The 22,304-nt window shown below is 20.6% G+C and overlaps 2 protein-coding genes and 1 long non-coding RNA gene across 3 annotated transcripts; 1 reads left to right on the top strand and 2 right to left on the bottom strand.

The window, feature by feature from the left end:
- Positions 1–1,660: 1,660 nt before the first annotated feature.
- Positions 1,661–2,319, bottom strand: LOC105359885 (uncharacterized). The gene is made up of 2 exons (XM_011496624.1): positions 1,827–2,319; positions 1,661–1,761 (listed from the first exon to the last, which is right to left on the bottom strand). Exons 1-2 carry the CDS (start codon positions 2,278–2,280, stop codon positions 1,727–1,729), a joined length of 489 nt encoding a protein of 162 aa, XP_011494926.1. The 5' UTR covers positions 2,281–2,319; the 3' UTR covers positions 1,661–1,726.
- An 18-nt stretch (positions 2,320–2,337) lies between these two features.
- LOC105359884 (uncharacterized) lies at positions 2,338–10,222 on the bottom strand. The gene is made up of 3 exons (XR_912791.1): positions 10,027–10,222; positions 3,142–3,178; positions 2,338–2,374 (listed from the first exon to the last, which is right to left on the bottom strand). It is a non-coding gene; the product is annotated as an uncharacterized LOC105359884 (long non-coding RNA).
- A 3,392-nt stretch (positions 10,223–13,614) lies between these two features.
- On the top strand, positions 13,615–22,015 carry mol (dual oxidase maturation factor 1 mol). The gene is made up of 8 exons (XM_011496623.1): positions 13,615–13,850; positions 15,403–15,575; positions 16,409–16,466; positions 18,442–18,576; positions 19,031–19,247; positions 19,681–19,892; positions 21,209–21,395; positions 21,803–22,015. The coding sequence occupies exons 2-8, from the start codon at positions 15,411–15,413 to the stop codon at positions 21,933–21,935; spliced, it is 1,107 nt and encodes a 368-aa protein (XP_011494925.1). The 5' UTR covers positions 13,615–13,850; positions 15,403–15,410; the 3' UTR covers positions 21,936–22,015.
- The last annotated feature ends 289 nt before the right edge of the window (positions 22,016–22,304 follow it).

Below are 22,304 nucleotides of genomic sequence, written 5' to 3'. Positions count from 1 at the left end.
ATTGTTTGAATTTGTTAAGTTTTGAGTATAATTTGGATTTGTATACTGCATTATCGAACTTACATTTGGACTTATTTGAATGGAAACATTATGTAATTTTCTTGATTGCATTTTTGGATCATTTTCAAATAAATTTTCAGTCGATGTTTTAAATTCACTTTTAGAAAGTTTTTTATTAATGGATTCATTCATGGTTTGATCTGCAACATTTTTACTTAAAATGTCATGTTTTTTTGTAAATTTTTTTGGTTTTATATAATTTTGTAAACGTTCTTGATTAATTGTATTTTGATAGGTATTTATTGGATTACTTTCAACCGAATTACAATATGAATATTGGTTTAAAAAATCAATTTTTTTATCTACACTAGAGTGCAAAAAATAATCATCTGTTTTTGGATAGGGTATTTTAGGTTTTTCTTTCTTCATTTCAGATTTTTCCAAATTTTTGTTGAAATTGAATAACAATTTAAATTTTGTAGATTTAATATTAGATTTTTCATTAAATAAATCTTTTCTTTCATTATCAAAAGCTTTACGTTGTTTACCAAATGGATAGCAACTTAAATAATCATTTTTTATCGAATGAGAATTATGAAATCTGTTTTCGAATGATTTATTGAATTTAATCTTGATCTGCGATTGCAAATATGTGTTATTATTATCCACATAACTTTTAGATGTATCTTGATCAAACATTTTTAATTTATCTTCCAACATATTATTTTTTGGAGTGTATCTTGATTTTAGTAATAATGGTACAGCTTTGATTTCTGATGAAGGCTTGTCAATTTTTTGAAAGAAAGAAGTTGGGGCATGAGTAAAACTATTTTGTTTTTGTTTTGTTATTTCATGTAATTCTTTGGCAGATCCTATTATTAATTTATCTTTTTCGGAATTAATATTTTTTATATTTTCAAATTTCTTTCGTATGCTAAGTTCATCAGGTTTTTTCAGTTCAGTGGTTTCATCTTTTTGCAGCTTATCAAAATTAGTTTTAATATTCAAAAAACGATCACTCCAAGTTTTATCCGCCATTAAAACTTCCGAATGATAATTAAAACATTTAAAAGGACTGATGGAATTAATTTTAATAGTATCTGTGTTCTTGTTTATTAAAGCTAAAAATTTCCGATCGTTTTCAGTTTTGGGCTTAAAAAATGGTATGACTTTTTTATAACCGTTAATTATTTTATCACCAACATCGATTGGTCGTTTTAATGCAAAGTAACCATTTGTAATTTGATCGGAATTTCTGCTTTTTATTTGTACGAAATTTGGTATATCAATTGTGTTAGCTCTTTTTATTTTTGATTTCTTTGCTATAATTTTATTATACCTTGTAGGTGTAGTGAGTTGATGATAGTGGGATACATTTTTCTTTTGAACCTTTACAACAATGTCGTCTTTGTCTTTGTATAGACTATTGAATCTCCTTGGTGACATTACAACACTTCCCAGTGAATCGTACGTTTTCTTATACCTCTTTTGTAAATCACAGTTATTTTTTTTTTCATGTAATTGTTGTTTATTTATATCTTCAATGCACATATCATTTACAGTATTTTTATCATCGGTTATCAATGTCTTATTAAGAGATTTATCTAATAACGTTTGATTAGCCACTTTATTAAATTCAGCAATTGAATTAAATTCTGCATCCGCTATTTTTTTTTTTTTTTCAAATTCCATTTTAACCGACGATTTCTTTAAATTCATAGGTTTCTCAGACAACCATTGTCTTACCGTTTGATTTATTTTCTGTGGAAAGACATTGATTATGTACCTATCGTTTTCATTATGCCCTAAACCAATGTAAAACTTACTTTCTGATTCACTTAGTTTCAAATTCGCATTCTCTGGTATCTTGAGTTTTCTTAACAGATTCGAAATGAGACGTATTAAATACAATTTACTTTGAGGGTTTAAAGTAGCATTGTATTTCGTCAATGTACAAATATCAACTCGTTTAAGCAAATCCTGAAGAGTATGAAGCCCTCTATGGATATCAGCCAGTAAAATATTCTCGACGAAATTGATATTAATGTTTGATTTTTGTTCGATTTTTATTGAAGTACTGTCAAATTGGTTAATCCATAATCTGAAGTTTTCTTTAGAGTTGGCGCTAGAGTCTTCAAACAGTAATTGCTCGTCGCTGTTGTCATTTGAGCACCAGAGTTCCAATGTCGAATGCAGATGATCGATTAATCTAGGTAGTATATTGCACTCACCGGTTCGAGTTTGTTGTATCTGATGCTGTATTTGTTGCTGTTGTGCCATTATGGTTGTACTTACTGACTGGAATGTCGTTAAATTCGATGAAATGACACTAATAATTTTTCTAAGTTTCTCATATTACAGTGATGAAAATGCTCTGAAATAATTCAAATAAAGACAATGATATTAGGATTATAGATCACTCTATAATTAGAATCCAGAGAAAATTTATTTTAATCTTCATAGATAACTAAAGCTAAAAAATAAAAAATAAAAAATGAGGAATAGATGATAAAGAAACGTGACAATGGGAATTTAATAAAGCATAGAGCTGTAACCTCGTATGTGCCTGATTTTTGTTGTCTAAATAAGATTAAATTGAATAATAAATTATATTTTATCATATTTTTATATTATATGTTAACATATAAAATCATTTAAAACCTTTTTGCTATTTTTAATAAACATTTGCCCAAATGTTTACACGTTCAAATAATAATAATAACATAGTTATTGATTAAATATTCGTAATATAATTTTTCCCTTGAAATTGCGCAATAATATTTCTTATGGATTATAAAGATATTGAATATATTTAAGCAAATTATATGAATTATAAATTTTCAATTTCTTTTAATGTATTTATTTTATATATTACAAACTTAATACGTATTTTATATTTACTTTTTTTACATAATCGAGTATTTTTTTATGCATTTTGTTTAAAACTTGTTTTTATTAATTTTGTCTTTTTATCTTGCAATCGTGGTATTATTCTCTTTATTATTTAGTCTAAATGATAAATATATAAAGTAGAATACAAAATAATGATCAAATGATTTCTATTTGCTTTCAAAAGATTGAATTATTCGAGATTTTGCTATCCGAATTTATAGAATAAAAATTATAAAAATTTAAGCTCACCTTATATTTTCGACATTATAAGTTGTTGGAAAAACGCCTGAAATTTAAATAAAAAATTATGGACTATAAAATAATTCATTATTAGATAATTTAAGATCTTTAAAATTGCAAAATTATAGATGATATTCAGTTTTGAACTTATTTACTAATATGATTTTTATGTTTTATACCTATTTAAAATACATCCCAAGACCTTTCTTAATCATTTTAAATAAATATTTTTCATTTTTATAAATTATTTTGAATAAAAAAAAATTTTACTTTGATTATATTAAATAAATTTACAAAATATTATAGAGCAAAATAATTGATTCAAAATATTTAAATCATATAAACTTTAATCAATTTTAGGAATAATATTTTTTAAAAGTATTAAAAATTTATTTCTAATTGTGTTGGTAATATATAATTAACTAAATGATCAATGTAAAAGTGCTATTTTAAATAAATGGTAATTATTGTTGTAAACTTTTTAAATTTTAAATAGAAAAATGATAATTTGTTTTTTGTTAAAGTTCAATTTTTTCAACTAAATAATATCTTTTAAATGTTGCGTATTCAGTTTAAGTATAGATATAGTTTTATCTAAATATATTTATAATAAATTTAACTTTATATGTGATAAATAATATTTATTTTAATATGTGATACATATGTATAATTAATAAATTAAAATATTTTATAGGTATATAAAAATATTTGTTATTAAACATATTAAATGTTGTCAGATTATTCCTTAATTTTTCATAGGTTTACAGATAATATGTTTTGTGTAGACAAAATTTTTCTTTTCTTTTCCATCATACAATTTCTTTCATTGATTACAATATTCTTAATAAAATTTTTTATTTAAAAAGTGATAATTTTTAATCTTTTATGTATTTATTGTAATATGATCTGCTGTACTGAAATTAATATTATTATTTGTTATAATTAACTAAGACTCTTCCACATATTCTGTATTTTATTAGTTTATTGTGCGATAAGTAAATGCATTTTTTATATATTTAATTACTTAATATAAGTTAAAATGAAAAATTTTTGCATAAATTGTTATATGTGAATTTTAAATCATATAAAAAGAAAATTTTTCACATTTGATCTTAACCTCCAAGTGTAATTATAACAATATGATGAATACTCGCAAAATATGTATTTAAAAAAATATTTTATTTATTTTATTATATTTTTTATTCTAATGTTTTTATATGTAATACCAATTATTTTTATACTTTAAAAAATTGTATCAATTATTTTATGCATTAATTTGAAATCAAATTAAAAATAACTAATATTGGTAATTAAAATTAATCGATTGTTTTACATAATTTGTTCTACTCTGAAATGACAATAAGAAAATGCTAAAAAGTTTAAGAAATACTTTATATACTTTATAAAGATTCTCATAAAGATAGCATTTATATTAAAATTGTAGTGAGAATTAAAGTCAAAGCCAATCAACTAAAAAACTGTATAATATAAATAATAGCATAATCTAGGGAGCAAAAATGTATCTAAAAAAGTTTAGTAGCAAATGAATGAAAAGAATGAAAAGTGAGTTAAAAGTAAGCAATGCAAAACAATAGAAAAAAGTTTAAGGAACAAAATAAAAGGATCTATAAAATATAGAATGATTGAAAAAAAGCTTACATAAAAAATCTTCGAAAATATTTGTAGAACCAAATTATTAGTCGAGTCTATTCAGGAATATAAATACTCATGAATTTTGTCAATCAATAACATTTATTTTAAATGTATTAAAATTTAATTATTTTGAAAATAGTAAATAATCGTATATATGTATACAATTTCAATAGTTATATTATTAAGTAACACTAGGTATTTTTAATATTTTTTTCATCAAAATAATTTTGTATTTAATATATACATTTAATATATATATAATACTTTACTATTGGTTATATACTAATATTTTTAAAGTTGATAAATTACATACAACTGCTGTAACATTTAAAGTTCTTTTAGATTATGAAACAAAATTCTGCATAATAGCTTGTGTTTACTTCCACTTGCCATTACTTTATTATTCTCTTTTATAGCAAAAAATATCGTGTTTATAATATGTAATGAATGTATTTTTTTTTCTATCCAGAATAGGGTTGAAATATGATATATCATTTGTAGGATGCATAGATAAATATATTATTCAATTTATGTGATAAGTAATGATTTAGACATCCATTCTTTACTTTCACTAACACATCATTCAACTTTATGAAATGTTGATAAATTGTCTTTAATAGAATATACCGTTTTATTTTTATGATTAAGTTTAATATTTTAAAAATTATCTACAATATTAAGATTAAATACAAAAAATATATATTTATAATAAAAGTAGAAATAATATTTTAATAATGTGAAAACAAGATTAAGCGATTTTTTCTTGTTTTACCCTGTTTATTAAAATTTATAAAGAATGGTATACTTTTGGTTATAAAACTGTAAAATAAGATATAAATATTGTAAAGCTGGAATAATAAGATACCATTTGTAAAATTAAATATTTATTTTTATGTTATTAAATAAATTACTTATGAATTTTGTTCCTATTTAATGATCGCATATACACGCATATCAGTTTTAGTTTTAAATTAGTTTTAAAGATAATCTTAACGATACAAACAAGAAGTTATTTTTAAAGTTAAATATTTGAATGCAAATATTTAATGGTTCAATGACCTTAAAATAATTATGTATTTAGTTTTTCAATTAATATTTTTCATTGATTTTTTTATTTTAACATTTTTATATATATTTTTAATGTAGTTGTGCTCGAGATAAAAGACCAAGACAGCTGGAACCATAATACTGTTTCAAAAGCAGGCAGATATCAATATTATATATCAAAGGAAGTTCATTTTATAGCTATTTATTATTTAATAATAATTTTAATAAAAATTGATGGATTTTTCAGTTATTTTTCAGAGTTTACTAAAATTGGGAGTAAATGAAAAATATAAGTTCATCTCTTTTTTATTATTAACGATACTCCATACAATCTCAAAATCTTAAACATTTATTTGCTCTAATAAGATGCAACGATTGATTAAACTGTTATTATAATCACTAATTAGATTAAATTACTACTGCATTGGGTAAAATTGTTAGTAATCTTATAAATTATTTATTGAGTATACGGAAGTGACATCCATATGTATACATATATATTAGAGAAATGTTAACATTTAATAGGTTTTTTTAGCAAAACCAAATATCTAGTTTATTGCTTAAGTATGATTTAAAATATTATGACTTTGTTTGATAAAAAATCGTTGTCATAAATGATTGAGAATTAATGGTGTTTGTGTAGATATTGTTTGTTTCCTGTCAAAAATTAGAGGCTACAATTATCTAGATATAACATACAAAAAATCTTTCAATATTTAGTATTATCAAGCGTAACAGTCAATAATAAATATAATACACATTAAATATATATTATAAAAAGAATACAATTATAACAAATCAACGATGAGAGGGTCTTCATTGCAAACTAACGATGTTGTAGTTGTCTGCTGTGAATTACCAATAAGATAGTCTGAAAAAGTACAAAATTGTATAATGTATTATGTATGAAATTGTATATGAAAATACGAGAATTTTATATAAGAAGAATGTTGATTATTTTACATAGAATTTCAGTAATTTCTTAGAATGTTTATGCAACTCTAAGTTCATCTACTAAAAATAATTTTAATATATTAAATCATATTTTATTCAACAATAAATATGGAAGGTAGAAAAATTAAGAATAGATTAATGAGTGGATGGACCGAGGAAGTGAGAAAGAGATAAACATAGTTCTCTTTTATATGTCAATTTTTAACTAAGACATTTATTTTCTATACATCAACATATTAAAATATGAATTAATATTAATTTATAAATTTAAAACATTTTCAAAGAATTTAATCGATAATACGTATAAGTTTTTGTATAATTGCATACAGAACTTCAGATATATAATTGTATTCAGTACTTTAAATATATATCAAATGCTCACATTTAATTTAATATGTAAAATTTTATTAAAACATTTTTAAAATCTTGACTACAAAGAGAAAAAATAATACAAAATGTACAAAACTAAAATTTTATTAATATTCATTTTAAAGAAATTCAAGTAAAATACAACTTAATTTAATCAATTTGAATAAATTACCGTTAGTTATTTCAAATATGAAGTTAGTATTGAATAAAAATGTTTATATCAACTACTTACAGTATTAATATTTACGTTTATTTAAAAATATTAGAATTAAATATTAAATATTAAAATTTTGTATAGAAGTATTTATAAATATTTCATATCTTGCTTAATTTATATAATAAATTTATGATAAATTAAAAATATTTATTTTTAATAATGTCCGTACTTGAATTATACAACAATACAAATAAAATTGTTAACATTATCTAATTAACTAAAGTTGTTTAGTAATATTAATATAAATGATTACAAAGTAGATAGATAAAATTTTTAAATTAATAGTCAATGACGAATAGTATAATTTTATTATGGCATGTCATTTTAATATCTTTCGTAATATGATGTTAACAACATTATTTAAAGTCATTATCGTATTAGTTTAATATTTATTAAAAAGATTTTGATATTACATATGGCTTACTTTTTATGTAAAAAGATTTTATTCAATTCGGTATTTCAATCACTATTTATTTGGTTTTATTAAATACTTTGATTACTTTATAAATTAAAAAATTTTTCATACTTCTGTTTTAATAATCCCATTAGATATTTATCTAAATGTGATTATCTAAATATGAATATACCAAATATCATCAATGTTTTAAATAAAATATAATTTTATCGTATCTATTATTTTATTTCATAATTATAATTTATTAACTAAACCAAAAAAATTATTTTTTCATAAAAGGAAAATATTCCAAAATAAGTGACCTAACATTTGAATGTAAACGTTAATTTAATTGTTTAGTTAATTAAAAAAACGTTTACTTAATATTAGAATCTAATAAAATTTTTGAAATTTTATCTTGTTGATTTTTATATATTATTGACAATAACAAATAATTATAATTTTTAATACATAGTTTTAGATATATAATTATGATTTTACAAATCATTTCATAGAATGATGTTGACTTTATTTATAATATATGTTAAAGGAATTTGAGTTTTGATTTCTTTTGAATTAAGACTTAATTGGATAAATATATAAAATATATGTGAAAGTTATATAAATATACATAAATATATATATATGATTCACAATGAAAACGGATATTTATAACAAATTTTTGTATGAAATTTTGTGGAAATCAAATAAGTTTTATAACAACAATCGTTTGTTCGTATATATTTTTTAATTTTAATATTTCATAAAAATGAGCTTGCTGTGATAGTAAATTATTAAATACAGAAATTTATTGTTTTTGAAAAAAGTGATTGATTAAAATAAATTTTTTATAATTAATAATTTAGATTGTTATGATTATGATGTATTTAATTAAAGTATTTATTATTATATAAATTTAGAAAATAATCATTAAATAAATTGCAGAATAAGAATAAAATTACGCACACACACAGTATATAATTTGCTTAAAATAAGACTTTATTACGTAGCATGTAAAACAGAATATAGGCTAAATAGTAAAAATGGCATCATCATTTAATAAAATAATATTTATTTTTTTAAATTAAAAAATATTTAGGAAGAATATAAAAAATCGAAATTTCTGTAATTTCAAACAAAAGAGATAAATAATAGAATTATTTAATAATTGATGTACATTGAAATGAATAATAAAAGATAAATAAGAAATAAAACAGTAAGATAGATACGTATGTATGTAAAAACAAGTTGTTTTATTTTATTTTGTTTATTGTGAAAAATTATAAAATTTTGAAAGTTGCTGATAAAATTATAACTTGTTTCTTATACATTCTAATTCATTAATTTTAAGTATTTTTAACATTTTTCATTACTTATTTATTGTGCAGTTATTAAAAGTGCTCCAAAATACGTATAATTTAAACTCTTGTATTGAACATAGATGCACTGTATCTTTACAGTCTCTCTCTCTCACCCTCTATCTCTTCTCCCCTCTCTCTATGATTCTAAATATAAAAAAACGTGTAATAAATAAATAACTGTAAATAGCAAATTTAAATAATAAATAAATAATATATCTAAATAAACTATTAATAAACAAAGTAATAAATTCATATTAATAGTTTTATTTGAAAGTTGGTATAAATAATCTTACATGACATTCTTGTACATAACGAAGCTTGTTTTTGGAACCAACCAAGAATCGAAATCTTGAAAGATATTTCTTTAGGCTCTAGCTCGATCTATTTATAAAGTCAACTAATCGAATATAAATACGAAAATATTATTGTAAATACAAAATTAAATGCGTAAAAGTATTTTAAACTTGTTATTTTAAAATATTATAAATATTTGTTGGAACAAGGTGAGAATCAAGCGCATAAAACAATTTAAAACAGATAATTGATTGAAAGAAAAATATTAAGTATTAATAAACATGAACGTAGAGGTAGATAAATTCATGGGTGAAATAGATAGGTTTGGTATATAATAACTTTAGACAGGTAATTATAAATTTATAATAACAAAGCGCTTGAATTTCAAAAGTTTTAAAATTTATATTAAAGTTTCTCAATTATATATAAATTGAGAAATATTATAGAAAATTTCTCTTACACAATTAAGTGTAAGAGTAATTGGCCTTTTATTGCACTCAGTACTCGTAATATCGGTCCACGTTACTATGAAAAAATATATACCTGATGACGAGTGATATATAACGACCGAATACAAAATGAAAAGATACATTGACGCTACTTACTTTTCTGGGTTTAAAGCACAGCAGTGGAAGAATTTGATAGCTTTAATGCTCAAGGTGTTAAGCCGACTGTTTTAAAGCCAAAGGGACTCGTAGAAGAACTAATAGCGATGCTACAGCCTTCAGTACTAACGCTACCGAATTCTCGCATGATTCGCACCGATTTAGAACGCTCGAAATAGTGACCCAAGTTATTATTGTTACCTCAAACTTGCAGCTATGCTTTAATTTTCATATGAACGTAAAATAGTTCAGACCTAAATAACAGCTGCAAGGGAATAGGTTGTATAAGTGTCTCCAAAGTAGCACTTTCTGCATTAAACTGTATTTATATTAAATTATGTCATTTCGTTTATTACTTTTTCAGACAGGACGAAAAGCTTAGAGTGTGATTCCGGAATTTCCTGTGTAAAATATGATTACTTCAATACATATTTGAATATATAATAATTATTTTTCTTTATTTTCAAAAAAACGTTAATCTTATGTAAAACGAATTGAAAAAAATTTCTTTGAATCTTAAATCATATAAATACGTTATTGGGTATGCGTATAATTTTATTAATTTTATTATTAATATTAATATACATTATAATTATAAAAATTTATTGAATTTAAAAAATATAATGAAATTGGGAAATGAAATGATGAATATATATAAAATAATAAATAATAATAAAATATATAAAATAATTCGTTAGACACAAAGTTTTTCAAATTTATTTATTGATTTAATTGAATTCTAACCTTTTTTAAAATTATATTATCTATGAAATATACAATTAAACTTTTTATTTATTTGAATAATTTTGGTTATAATTATTTAATATATTTTAAGAAAAAGTTTATTTTTATTTTTTAAAATCATCTGAAAAATGATATTAAAAATTATTCTATGTAGTTTATCAGATATTTATGAATTTTTTAAATATGTTTTATCAAATAACGCTTTTCATTACTTATATATTAACTATATTATAAGTATAGTTGATTATAAAAACAATATTTTATGTACTTAAAAATATATAAATTTACACTATTTCATAGATTTAAGATTTTTTATTTCATATTAAGTTACGAAAGATTTGTTTTTGTCAATTATAATAAATGCAATTTGAAATTTTTTACATTATTTGTTAGACATTTTTAATTGTACTAACTTCAATAACTTTTGTTGTTATTTTTTCTTTGTATAAAATCCTCATTATACTTCAATAAAAGCGTGTAAAAATATATTACACTTTTATATTAATATTAATATTAATATTGATATTAATAAGTTTCAAATTTACAATTATATTACCTTAATAATAATGGAATGTAATATAATTATGAATATCATATAATTATTTCGATACAAAAAGGCCATTAAAATATACATTAAATAATAAGTACACGTAACTACATGTATGAAGAACTTTTTAATTAAATTAAAAATAGTATATTATTCATTCAATTAACTCTATTTTTACATTTAATAGAATAAATTAAGTTTTTAAAAAAATTGATAATAAACCAGCAAATATACAAATAAAACAAATATCAACGATGTTTGATGGTGATAACATAATTAGTATAAAAAATATTTTAAATTATTAATAAATTATAAAATTTACTGTAATATAAAGTATTTACGCAGTTTATATGTAAGTACTATTGGAAGAATAAATATTATATATGAGAGCAAAATTGATAACCTAGCAGAATAATAATTAATTTCGGATAAATGTTTTTAATTGAAATATTGCCCCTAATCAATATTTAATAAAAATTAATGTAATATATTTTTAATCTAATAATTAAATATATTTTTAAGTTTTCTACAATAACAAGTATAAAGGCACTTATATTTTAATTTATAATTTATTATTTATGTTATTTATAAAATATAATTTATGATTTAATGTAAATTAATCTAAACATATTCAATTAATAATAAATCAAATACCAATTAGTTAAAATTGATATATTTATAATTGTTTATAATTATTTATAATTGATTTATAACTATTTATATTTGGATTACATCGTTCAAAATATATTGGTACAAAATTTTAAATGATTATATGACTTACGAATTGTTGTTGCATTTAGAAAAAGAAAACAATAGAGATGAATCGTAGTTTTAACTGATTATCATAGTTGCCTTTAAGAAAGTTTTTTTATAATTAAATTGAAACAAAATTTTAAACGTAAAACAAAATTAGATACTTGATATCATGGGCTTTCATCAAGCTTTTTTATTAGAGGTGAATTATATATAAGATATGTTAAAAATGAACAAGACAAATGAGTGAATAAATATTTGGAGTTAAGGAAGTTAAATTCATAATGTATAGTAAATCGCTCGCTTAATAACATCAAACAACATTATATCAACTATTATAGGCATAATATACTCAGGCTAGTAAAAGAAGTTAAATTTTAAACAAGAATCAGAATAATCAAATATGAATATAACATGAATGAATAAGATAGGAATATTGGAGTATCAAAAAGAGAATAATATTATCTTTGGGATACAGAATTGTGATCGAGATATAGTACAGAAACTTTAGCTAATTATTGGCTGAAGCGTATCCATGGATGATAATACAATTTGTTATTATATTATTATATTTTTATATACTAATACTTATTAGAATAATTTAATCTTGACATTTTTGAGTACTATTTACCGTAAATATATATGTTTCACTATGTTTATACTTGTGCAAGCACATAAATTCATATTATAAAAATAAGTTTACACCGGATACTTTATAAATATTTATATACAATATTCAGAAATAAATGTTAAGGCTAATAAATCAATATCCTATTTACAAATTGTTTATTTTTATGCAAAAGTTTTAATAAATCTCTTTTCAATATGTATAATTATGAAAAACTAAATATTAAAAAATTAATGTATAAAGTTTCATGTATATACTGTAGTAATATACAGATTTAAAATACTTTTATTATTTATATATTTTTTTCCTTAACAGAATCTCACAGACAAAAAAAGAAATTTTTAGATTTAAATTTTAAATAATCATAAATTTAAATTGAAATAAATTTTTAAATTATATTAAAAATGGTTTATTTAATTATATAGAATTTGTTTTAAATTTATTTTAAATGATATACAATGATATTATAATACAATATAGATATACGAGAGGATAATCTTATTTTATGGTGTTAATAAATTATTTTTTTTATTATTCTTTTTTAAAAGTGGAGTAAATTAACAAATAATAATTTTTTTTTATATGTTTATGACCTCTATCAGTGTATTTTATATAATTAAAGTTTGTATAATTATTTTATATTTTTTCTACAAGCAATATACATTGAATTTTATTAATTTATTTTATAAAAAATGTTGACAATAATAATAAAATTTCATTTCCTGTTCCTTTTTTATATTTTTAAAACATAATGCATAGTTATGTTTTCAACAAATCTATTCAATCACAAATTTTGTTTAATCACCAAGATGATTAAAAAATATGAGTTGCTTAACTGATAGAAAGGACTATTTGGTTAACATTTTTGTATGACAAACTCTTACTCCCCCACTTTTTCTTATACAGAAGCGGCGACAGCAGTGGTGGCAGCAGTGCACACGGATGGATTCGACAATCTGGTAACCTATAAGCCTGTCATCAGTTCAGTATCAGACTATAATCAGTCATTAATTTTTTTTTCATTTAAAAATAATCAAGAATAAACTATTGTTAATAGCATAAGCGAACACTTACAGTAAAAGTTGCACGAAAGATGATGCAAAGAATGTAATGCTGCTCCCGCTATTCGAATATCAACATTTAATTAAACAAGTACGAACAAAACAGTCATTGACTCACCTAGATTCTGTATTCATTAAGTAGAATGCTCGCAAGAATAAGTAATCAAGTAATATAAAAAAGATATAATTTTGAGATATTCTGACTTGCATACCTAGTGTAAAATTAATATACAATTAAAAATATAATCTGACTTGCATACCTAGTGTAAAATTAATATACAATTAAAAATATTAATAAATAATAATTAATAATAAATAATAAATAATAATTAATATACAATTAAAAATAAGTGTACAATTTTTCTTTAGCTCTTTAAAATTGAAGACGAATTTTGTAAAAAGCTTATTTTACCACTTATTATAGTGAAATTGAATTCTTAATCAATAACGTATTTCAATTATTAAATTTGTTATAATATTATTTATAAATCAAGTTTTACTATATGAACAATAATTTCTATTTGAAACTCAAATTTCTACTTTAGCTCTATGTATCAAGGTTTTCTAATATCTACAGTTAATAATCTAAAGTTAAATTTTATTGGTATTAGAATATAAAATATATTCTTTATGGTATATTTAATTTCACATAAATTAAGTAATTTTATTATTGTTTAGTTATTGCATCTTTACATATTGTTAAAATTGGTACTTAAAAATATAATAAAAAATACTTTGAATAAATAATATTGAGAAAAATTTTCCAAAGTTACTTATATACGATTAAAATACATAAATATAAAGTAAAGTATAAAATTTGTAAAATTTGTATTTGTATTTACTTAATTATTAATTATTGATTATTAATACAAATATTACCAATAATACATTTTTATTTAACACTTACATATATTAAAAATGTTTTAATATTAAATACATGCATAATTATATAATTATAAATAAATAAATTTATTGGTATTCCTATGGAAAAAAAGATTGCTATAATATAAAAAGTTTATATATATAAATATATTCTTAAACTGACTAGTTTTTAATTAATAATTAATATTTAGTTATAGTTAATAGTTAATTAATAATTATTAGTTTTTAATAATAATTTTTAAATAATAATTTTTGTAAAAAAAAATCAAACAAATTATTTAATATATATAATCAGTTATAAAGTTATTGACTATGGTTTTTACAAAATTTGCTTATTTTATTTAAGCGATTTTATTAATATTAAAATAAAAATTATAAGATGCAAATGTTATTTTTTAGAATAATATTTCAATAAATTAAAGTTTCAAGTGGTTTTCAAAATTGGTATGAATCAAAAATTCACGAAGAATTATATTATTAAACTTAATTTGCATTTCAATTAATTATATAAATTTTTATAAATACTTTAATTCACCTAATGTTTTATTTAAAATACACATTAATTTAATATAGATTATATAATTTAATAAATACATAAAGATTATATCAAAAATATAAATATATATAGATATATATACTTTTATGATACAATTATTTTTATTTACAAAAATTAATTATCATTATTTTGAATTTTATAAAAATAATTGTATAGTTTATTTTTTAGAAATATCATAAATAATAAATAATACGTTTTATCTTAGATACAAATATGAAGGGATGGTTTGATGCGTTTCGCAACGATGGCGGGCCGACGCTATATAGCTACAGCAATCGTACATCGGTTACTGGGGATATTAGTTTGATTACCATTTTTGTGTTGTTTGGTACTGTTTTTATAGCATTTCTTCTTATATTTCCTGGTATTCGTAAAGAGGTATGATTATTTCAGTTATTAATATATTTATTCATTATGATCAAGAGTAACGTTTTGTAAGTTTAATCAATATTATCCAATTTTAAATGATTATTCAAGTGATATTATAAGTAATACATATTAATTCATTTATTTGTAAGTATATTTTAAAATATTGATTTTGTTTAATTTAATGAAGATTTATTTAAGCAAATTTATTTATACAAAGATTTTATATTAATCGAAAGTAATTTCATATTAATTTAAATAATTAAAAAATTGTAACGGATAATGAATAAATGTCTATCATAAGATATGATGTAATTTTATATTTTGTTTTATAAGATTTTATTATATTTTATTATAAATTTTATTATCTTAGTGTTTTATTTTATTTTAAATATATCTTCATATTAAGTAATTGGATTTATAAAATTATTCTTATTTTTTAATGTTACAAATTACGTAACTATATATTTATATAAATAAGTGTTATATCATCAACATAATTTAATTAAATAATAAATTAAATAATAATTTTCAAATTAGAAAATTAAACTGAAATTATAAATTATAAAAATATACTGTTCAGACTATAAAATTAAATAAATGTAAAGTTCAACTTATAGAATTAAAAAGATTTAAAGTTTAAATTATAAAATTTTTTTTTACTGTATAATGTATATTAATACAAGTGTATAAATCTTCTTAAGTCTATGAATCCATGTGTTACTACATACAAATGTTTTTATTTGTAATTATATGAAGTATAATATATTAATGAAACTACATTAAAGTATAAGAAATGTATTGAACAATGATATTTATACATTTAATGAACATTTATATTACAGAGATTAACAACTTTCCTGACAGTGACTTTAGTAGTTTTCGTAGGCATGACCATCAAAGGTTAGTAGTCAGTGAATAAATTCTTAATTAAGTTTTTGAAATACATAATCAATGGTAAAATTGATATAAAAATTTCATTTAACCTAGAATCAATGATGAATATATAAGGTACTATTAATATAAGAAACACGTTTTATTTATATTTTGTAAATATACAATTAAGATAATATATAATTTTATTAAGATTTTTTATATATTTCATTTAAGCAATTAATAAATATTTATAAATACATACCTATTTGACATACTCAAGAAAGTTTTGTTAGATTATTTTGTATACATCATATGTTTTTAGTAATTTTTAAAATTGAACTTTGGATGCATAACTAAATTTTTATTTAGTTACTTTTAGAAATTGTAATAATAATTAAAATAATTTAAATACATTTAAAAAAAATCCTTCAGTTAAAAATAAATTCGATTAAAATTTAAAATATATATGAAATTAATTTTAATGATAGTTATTTACAATCTTTATGTAAAATTTTGAATAAATATACATGCATACATACACACAATCATATATATACATATATATGAATTTATATGCTACAAGGCAATAACATATATATCTTCGTGAAGTCAGTTGGATACAATTGTCATTACTTATTCATAATCTGTGATAGATGAATTATGTTTATAAGTAAAATTGTATTCTAGATGAACGCGGTAATTTAGCTGATAACCTTCGATTAGCACTCATGCTTGTTTACGACATTCTGCTATTATTGCACTACATCCTGTTTTCCCAAGTTTCTAATTTCTCAAGATTTTCATTATTTTTAGTTGTAGTTAGTGTATTATCATCCATTCAAATAAATGTACTCTTTAATACACTGATTTACTCATGCACAGCCTCAGAATATTTAATGGTTTTTTTAATTTTAATAATTTTATTCAAATTATTTTATTTACCTTGATAAATTTATCAAGGAATACATTGCATTTATAAATAATTATATACTATTGAGAAAATTGTTTATAGTTTTATATTGATCGTATATTACATTTACATATAATTATATATCGTATAATGTACAATTATATAATAATATAATAAAATATACTTTTATATTATTATATTATTATATAATAATACAATTGCATATGCAATTATATAAAATAAATAATCGGCGTATTTTAAATGCAGTATTTAACATCGATATTAATTTATTTTGGGAATCAGCACCTTTTTTATATTAAAAGTCATTTGTATTATAAGTAATTATCTAGATTAGATTACTTTATTCAAGATGATTATCCTTGCTATTTACTTATTTAGAATAAATAATTATTTAATATGTTTGTACTGCAGTAAATTATCATGATTTTAATAATATTAACAAATATATGTATACGACGCTATTTATTAATAAATTTAACAGCTATTAATTAGTTATATATTACATAGAGAATTTATCATATTAGAATTTGCACACAAATCGTACTAGAATTTTATATAAAAAATAAAATATTTCTTTGCAATTTTAATACAATATATTTAAAATATCATTGATGTTGAAAAAAGTCTTCAACTAATTACAAATTCGATAAAAATAAAACTTATATAAAATAAAAATATAATTAGAAGTGTATTAATTCATACATAATATTTATTGATTATATACTTTTATGATAAGATCAGTGAAATAAATGTTATACGGATTCATAAATATTAATAAGATTTTATTTAAGGCGTGAAAATAAATTACTCGTTTGCATAGATGTCCATAGATTGACTACTTTTATTTATTTTTTTTTAAATTTCTGTAAGAAACTAATTAACTAAGAAACTAAGCATAAAATTTGATGCAGCCACGCATTATTTTAACATTATATCGCATATATTATGTTATTATTATACTTAAGTTTAGATTCAGGGTACTGATGAAGTAGACATTTAATTTAATTTATAGGATTACCTCCCGAAATTTTCCTTTAAATTGCATATGCCACAAATATTAAAATTTTATAGTTGCCCTGCGTGGTTCAACATGGCATATAAGTACGTCTACTATCATGAGTTCTTACAGTGCTTTTTCGAAGCAGAGAATTGCTGCCGAAATTGGTGGATACATCGGTCTTATGCATATAAATATTACATACAGAGGTAAATAAAATTGTTATATATGCTAAATATTTGAATACTAAAGATTTGGATAGAATTTTTTTATTTATATATCCTACTCAATTCTGAATTTTATATATTAATCGGATTATGTCAAGTAGATGTATGTTGTTACATTTAAAAAATTGAATTGATAGAATCACTTCTTAACAAAAATCTATGTTAATATTTAAATAGAATCATGATTAAAATAACAAGCTATATATGAAATTTTTCACACTTAGATTGTAAAAGTAGTTAAATATATTTTATTTTACGATTTCTATATGAGTGATTAGAGGTAATAATAATTAATACAAAATTAAACAACTTTTCTAGAAATATTTAGATTAATTTCATTTATTTACAAGTGTATATACTGCATTTTGTAGAAATATATATATATATATATGTATATTATTTTAATTTGGATAAATCAAATATGTATTTAATGCAGTGTTACCTGAAAGTATGAATATCGGGGATGTAGAGTATAATGAAAGATTTTTTTGGAGAAAACCTCATGAAATGGTAAAACATTTTAAAGATGCGCTATACCGAGGCACTCCTTTCCCCATTGTTTCGCTTGCTGAATACTTTAGTCTCCATCAAGAAGGTTTTTCCTGGGGCGTCAAATATCGCGTTGCAGGTTACTATGCATCAGTTATGCTTTGGTACGAAAAATTTATTATATTGGATTTTATATTTATTATTTTTAATATCTATTTCATAACGTGTAAATATTAACAGGACACATATACACATACACAATATTAAATAAAAAAAAAATAAAAGTTGTGGTATTATATGTTTATTTAATAATTAAATTTTACATAGTATACAGCAATTCAATTTATATCTAAAGCAAGTGTCTTTATTTTAATATATATTAAACGATTTCAGAAGTATTCTTTAGAAGAATAAAGCTTTGATTATTAACGTTAAATAATTTTATATTTTTTTAAAAATATTTGTCTTGTTCAGAATATTGAGGATATTGGAAATATATATTTTATTATTATAATGATATTTAATAATCAAATAAATAGAGTCAATAGAAAAAATATACTGAAGAAATTAATTATTTATTATTTTTCTCTTTCAAAGGGTTTCTTTAGCATTCTGGTCAATGACAAATCTACTATTGGTGATGGTCCCAAGATACGGAGCTTATGGTATGATTTTGACGGGTCTCTGTATGCTTTTTACTAATCTTACATATTGGTTACTTCTGCCTTATGATCCACTTGTCGCTTATGTCGATGGCTCTATTTTAATTTTCAATTTCGGTTGGAATTATTGGTTGGTTTTAACTGCTGGTAAGTTTCTTAATTTAATTTCGTTATATAAACATTATTTGATATTCCAGTTTATTACATAAATTTTGTGCCCTTCATTTCATTGTTTTCAATACAAACTAATCTTATTTGACTAATCTTAATAAAAACAATACTGTTTTATTTATTATATATAATCGATTATTTTGTCATAGTCTGAAATTTCTTAATTTCAAATTACAATAATATCATATTTTGACATAGTATTTCTAACTGTAAAAATATTTTTTTAATTAGCTATTATTATAGTTATAATTATAATTCAAATTTGGATGGATTTTTTTTATTCTCTTACTTTATATATGTGTAGTAGCTACATATTCATGAAATAGTTCATTGTCGGAGGTATAAATCTTTATATATTAATGGTAATTTAAATATTATAAAACTTATTATTATAAGATTATTACGATATTTAATTCCTTCAACCATTGGAAATTTACTTATGCACGCAATATTTTATTTGATATTTTATATATAGTTGAAACCTAGTTTTTAAATAATATTATTAAATTTATTTAATGTATATATATGTCAACAAAATTATATAATAGATAAGAGACATAATATTTGAATATAGCCAAAATTATGCGTAGATAATTCAAATTTTGCATAGGATTATTAGGATATATATTCATTTTATTTAATATACTTCAGGGAAATTTTATATCAATTAATTCTATTTTATGTCAATTGTTTTACTTCAATTTAATAAATTATGTTGAAATTCAATAAACTTTTAAATGATTGAAGATAAACATGTTATAAAATATAAACATAATATTTTTATTAGTTAACTCTTTTTCTGAAATTGTTGAGAAGAAAAAAAAACAGCAATACTAGTCTTCACTAAATTTTAATAGCTTAGTGATTACATATTAGTGAATTAGATAATTGAAAACTGTTTTAATTGATTAGATAGTAGATAATGTAATTTTTATTATTTTTAAGTTCTTTATATTAAAACAATAATAAAACCATTATTATTTTTAATTTAAATTATAACGTATAGCATTAAATGTATATTAAAAAATAATTATTTAAGTATAAAATTTTTTTATACAATATAAATAACGATAACATATTATATCTATTTAATAGATAAATATTTTGAAAATATTTTGAATATTTTAAAATTTACTTTCATATTAAATATATATTATAAAAATCTTAATAAAAACGTATATTTTTATTTAATTTGTATTATAAATTATTATTGACTCATAATTAAAATACTTATAAAAATGAGGCTAAATATATTTAAATAATATTAGATAATTCACGACAATCTTGTTTAGGAGTTGCATACCTATTTGCTGGAATCGTTATTACAGTAATAGACATGATGTTTCCGCATTCATTTTCAACCATCATGGAAGTTGATTACGACACACCATATGATAGGCATGTTATCATAGAGGAAAGTTTTGATACTCGTAGTAAAATTAATAGGATTGAAGATTCTTTTAACGATCCATTTATAAGGTAATATTTATTCAATTTTTTTATTTCAGTTTAATGGATTTGATGATATAAAAAATAATACTTATTAAATGACTAAGTAAATACGTTTGAAAATATTTTAATAAAAATATTTATATATATATATATACGTATTGATAGTTTTCTATAAAATAATATTTTATATAAATAATGATTACGACAATTTAAAAATAAGACCTTATTAAATTACAATCTATCGATTTTTATTAATCCAGTTAAATTACTTACACGTTTAATTATAAATTTATGTATATTCCACTTTTATTGTTTTTTAAACCGAATTATGAAATTTTAATAAATGTAGCTAAAACGTTGAAAAAATAAACGTAATATTTACAAATATAATTATCAAATAATGGATAATAACTATAAATTAATTATAATTGTAGCCAAGTATCTTCGCAATTGATAAATGAAAGCAAAGCAATTGTAAACCAAGGTTGTATTAAAAATCTATTTGGTATTCAAGACAACTTAAGCAAAAGTAATTGGACTTACCCATTCCCGCAAAAACCGCGATGACTTGTTTGATATTTAAGTTGATCTTTGTTCTTTATATATTTACATTTATTTAACCAATGGAATTTAATGAATAAAATATATAAAATGAGTAAAATAATTTCATTGTACTACGATGAAGATTATTTTTATAATTATTTATTCGATTTTAAAAACTTGAAAAAACTATAATTAGAAATCGCAATGACAATTGTAAAAGTAATAATATTTCATTCTATCAGTAGTTATTTTATATCAGCATAAGAGAAAATTAAATAGTATAAACGAAGAATTAATAATGCTAAAAGAATATGCTTGTGAAATGTTTTCACGTTTAATTTACTTTACGTAAACCAAAATAAACAAAGATTTTCTCGTTTCTCTACAAATATG

Source organism: Ceratosolen solmsi, unplaced genomic scaffold (assembly GCF_000503995.2).
Source record: "Ceratosolen solmsi marchali unplaced genomic scaffold, CerSol_1.0 scaffold29, whole genome shotgun sequence".
NCBI lineage: Eukaryota > Metazoa > Arthropoda > Insecta > Hymenoptera > Agaonidae > Ceratosolen > Ceratosolen solmsi.
This window is presented reverse-complemented; position numbering and strand designations above follow the sequence as displayed.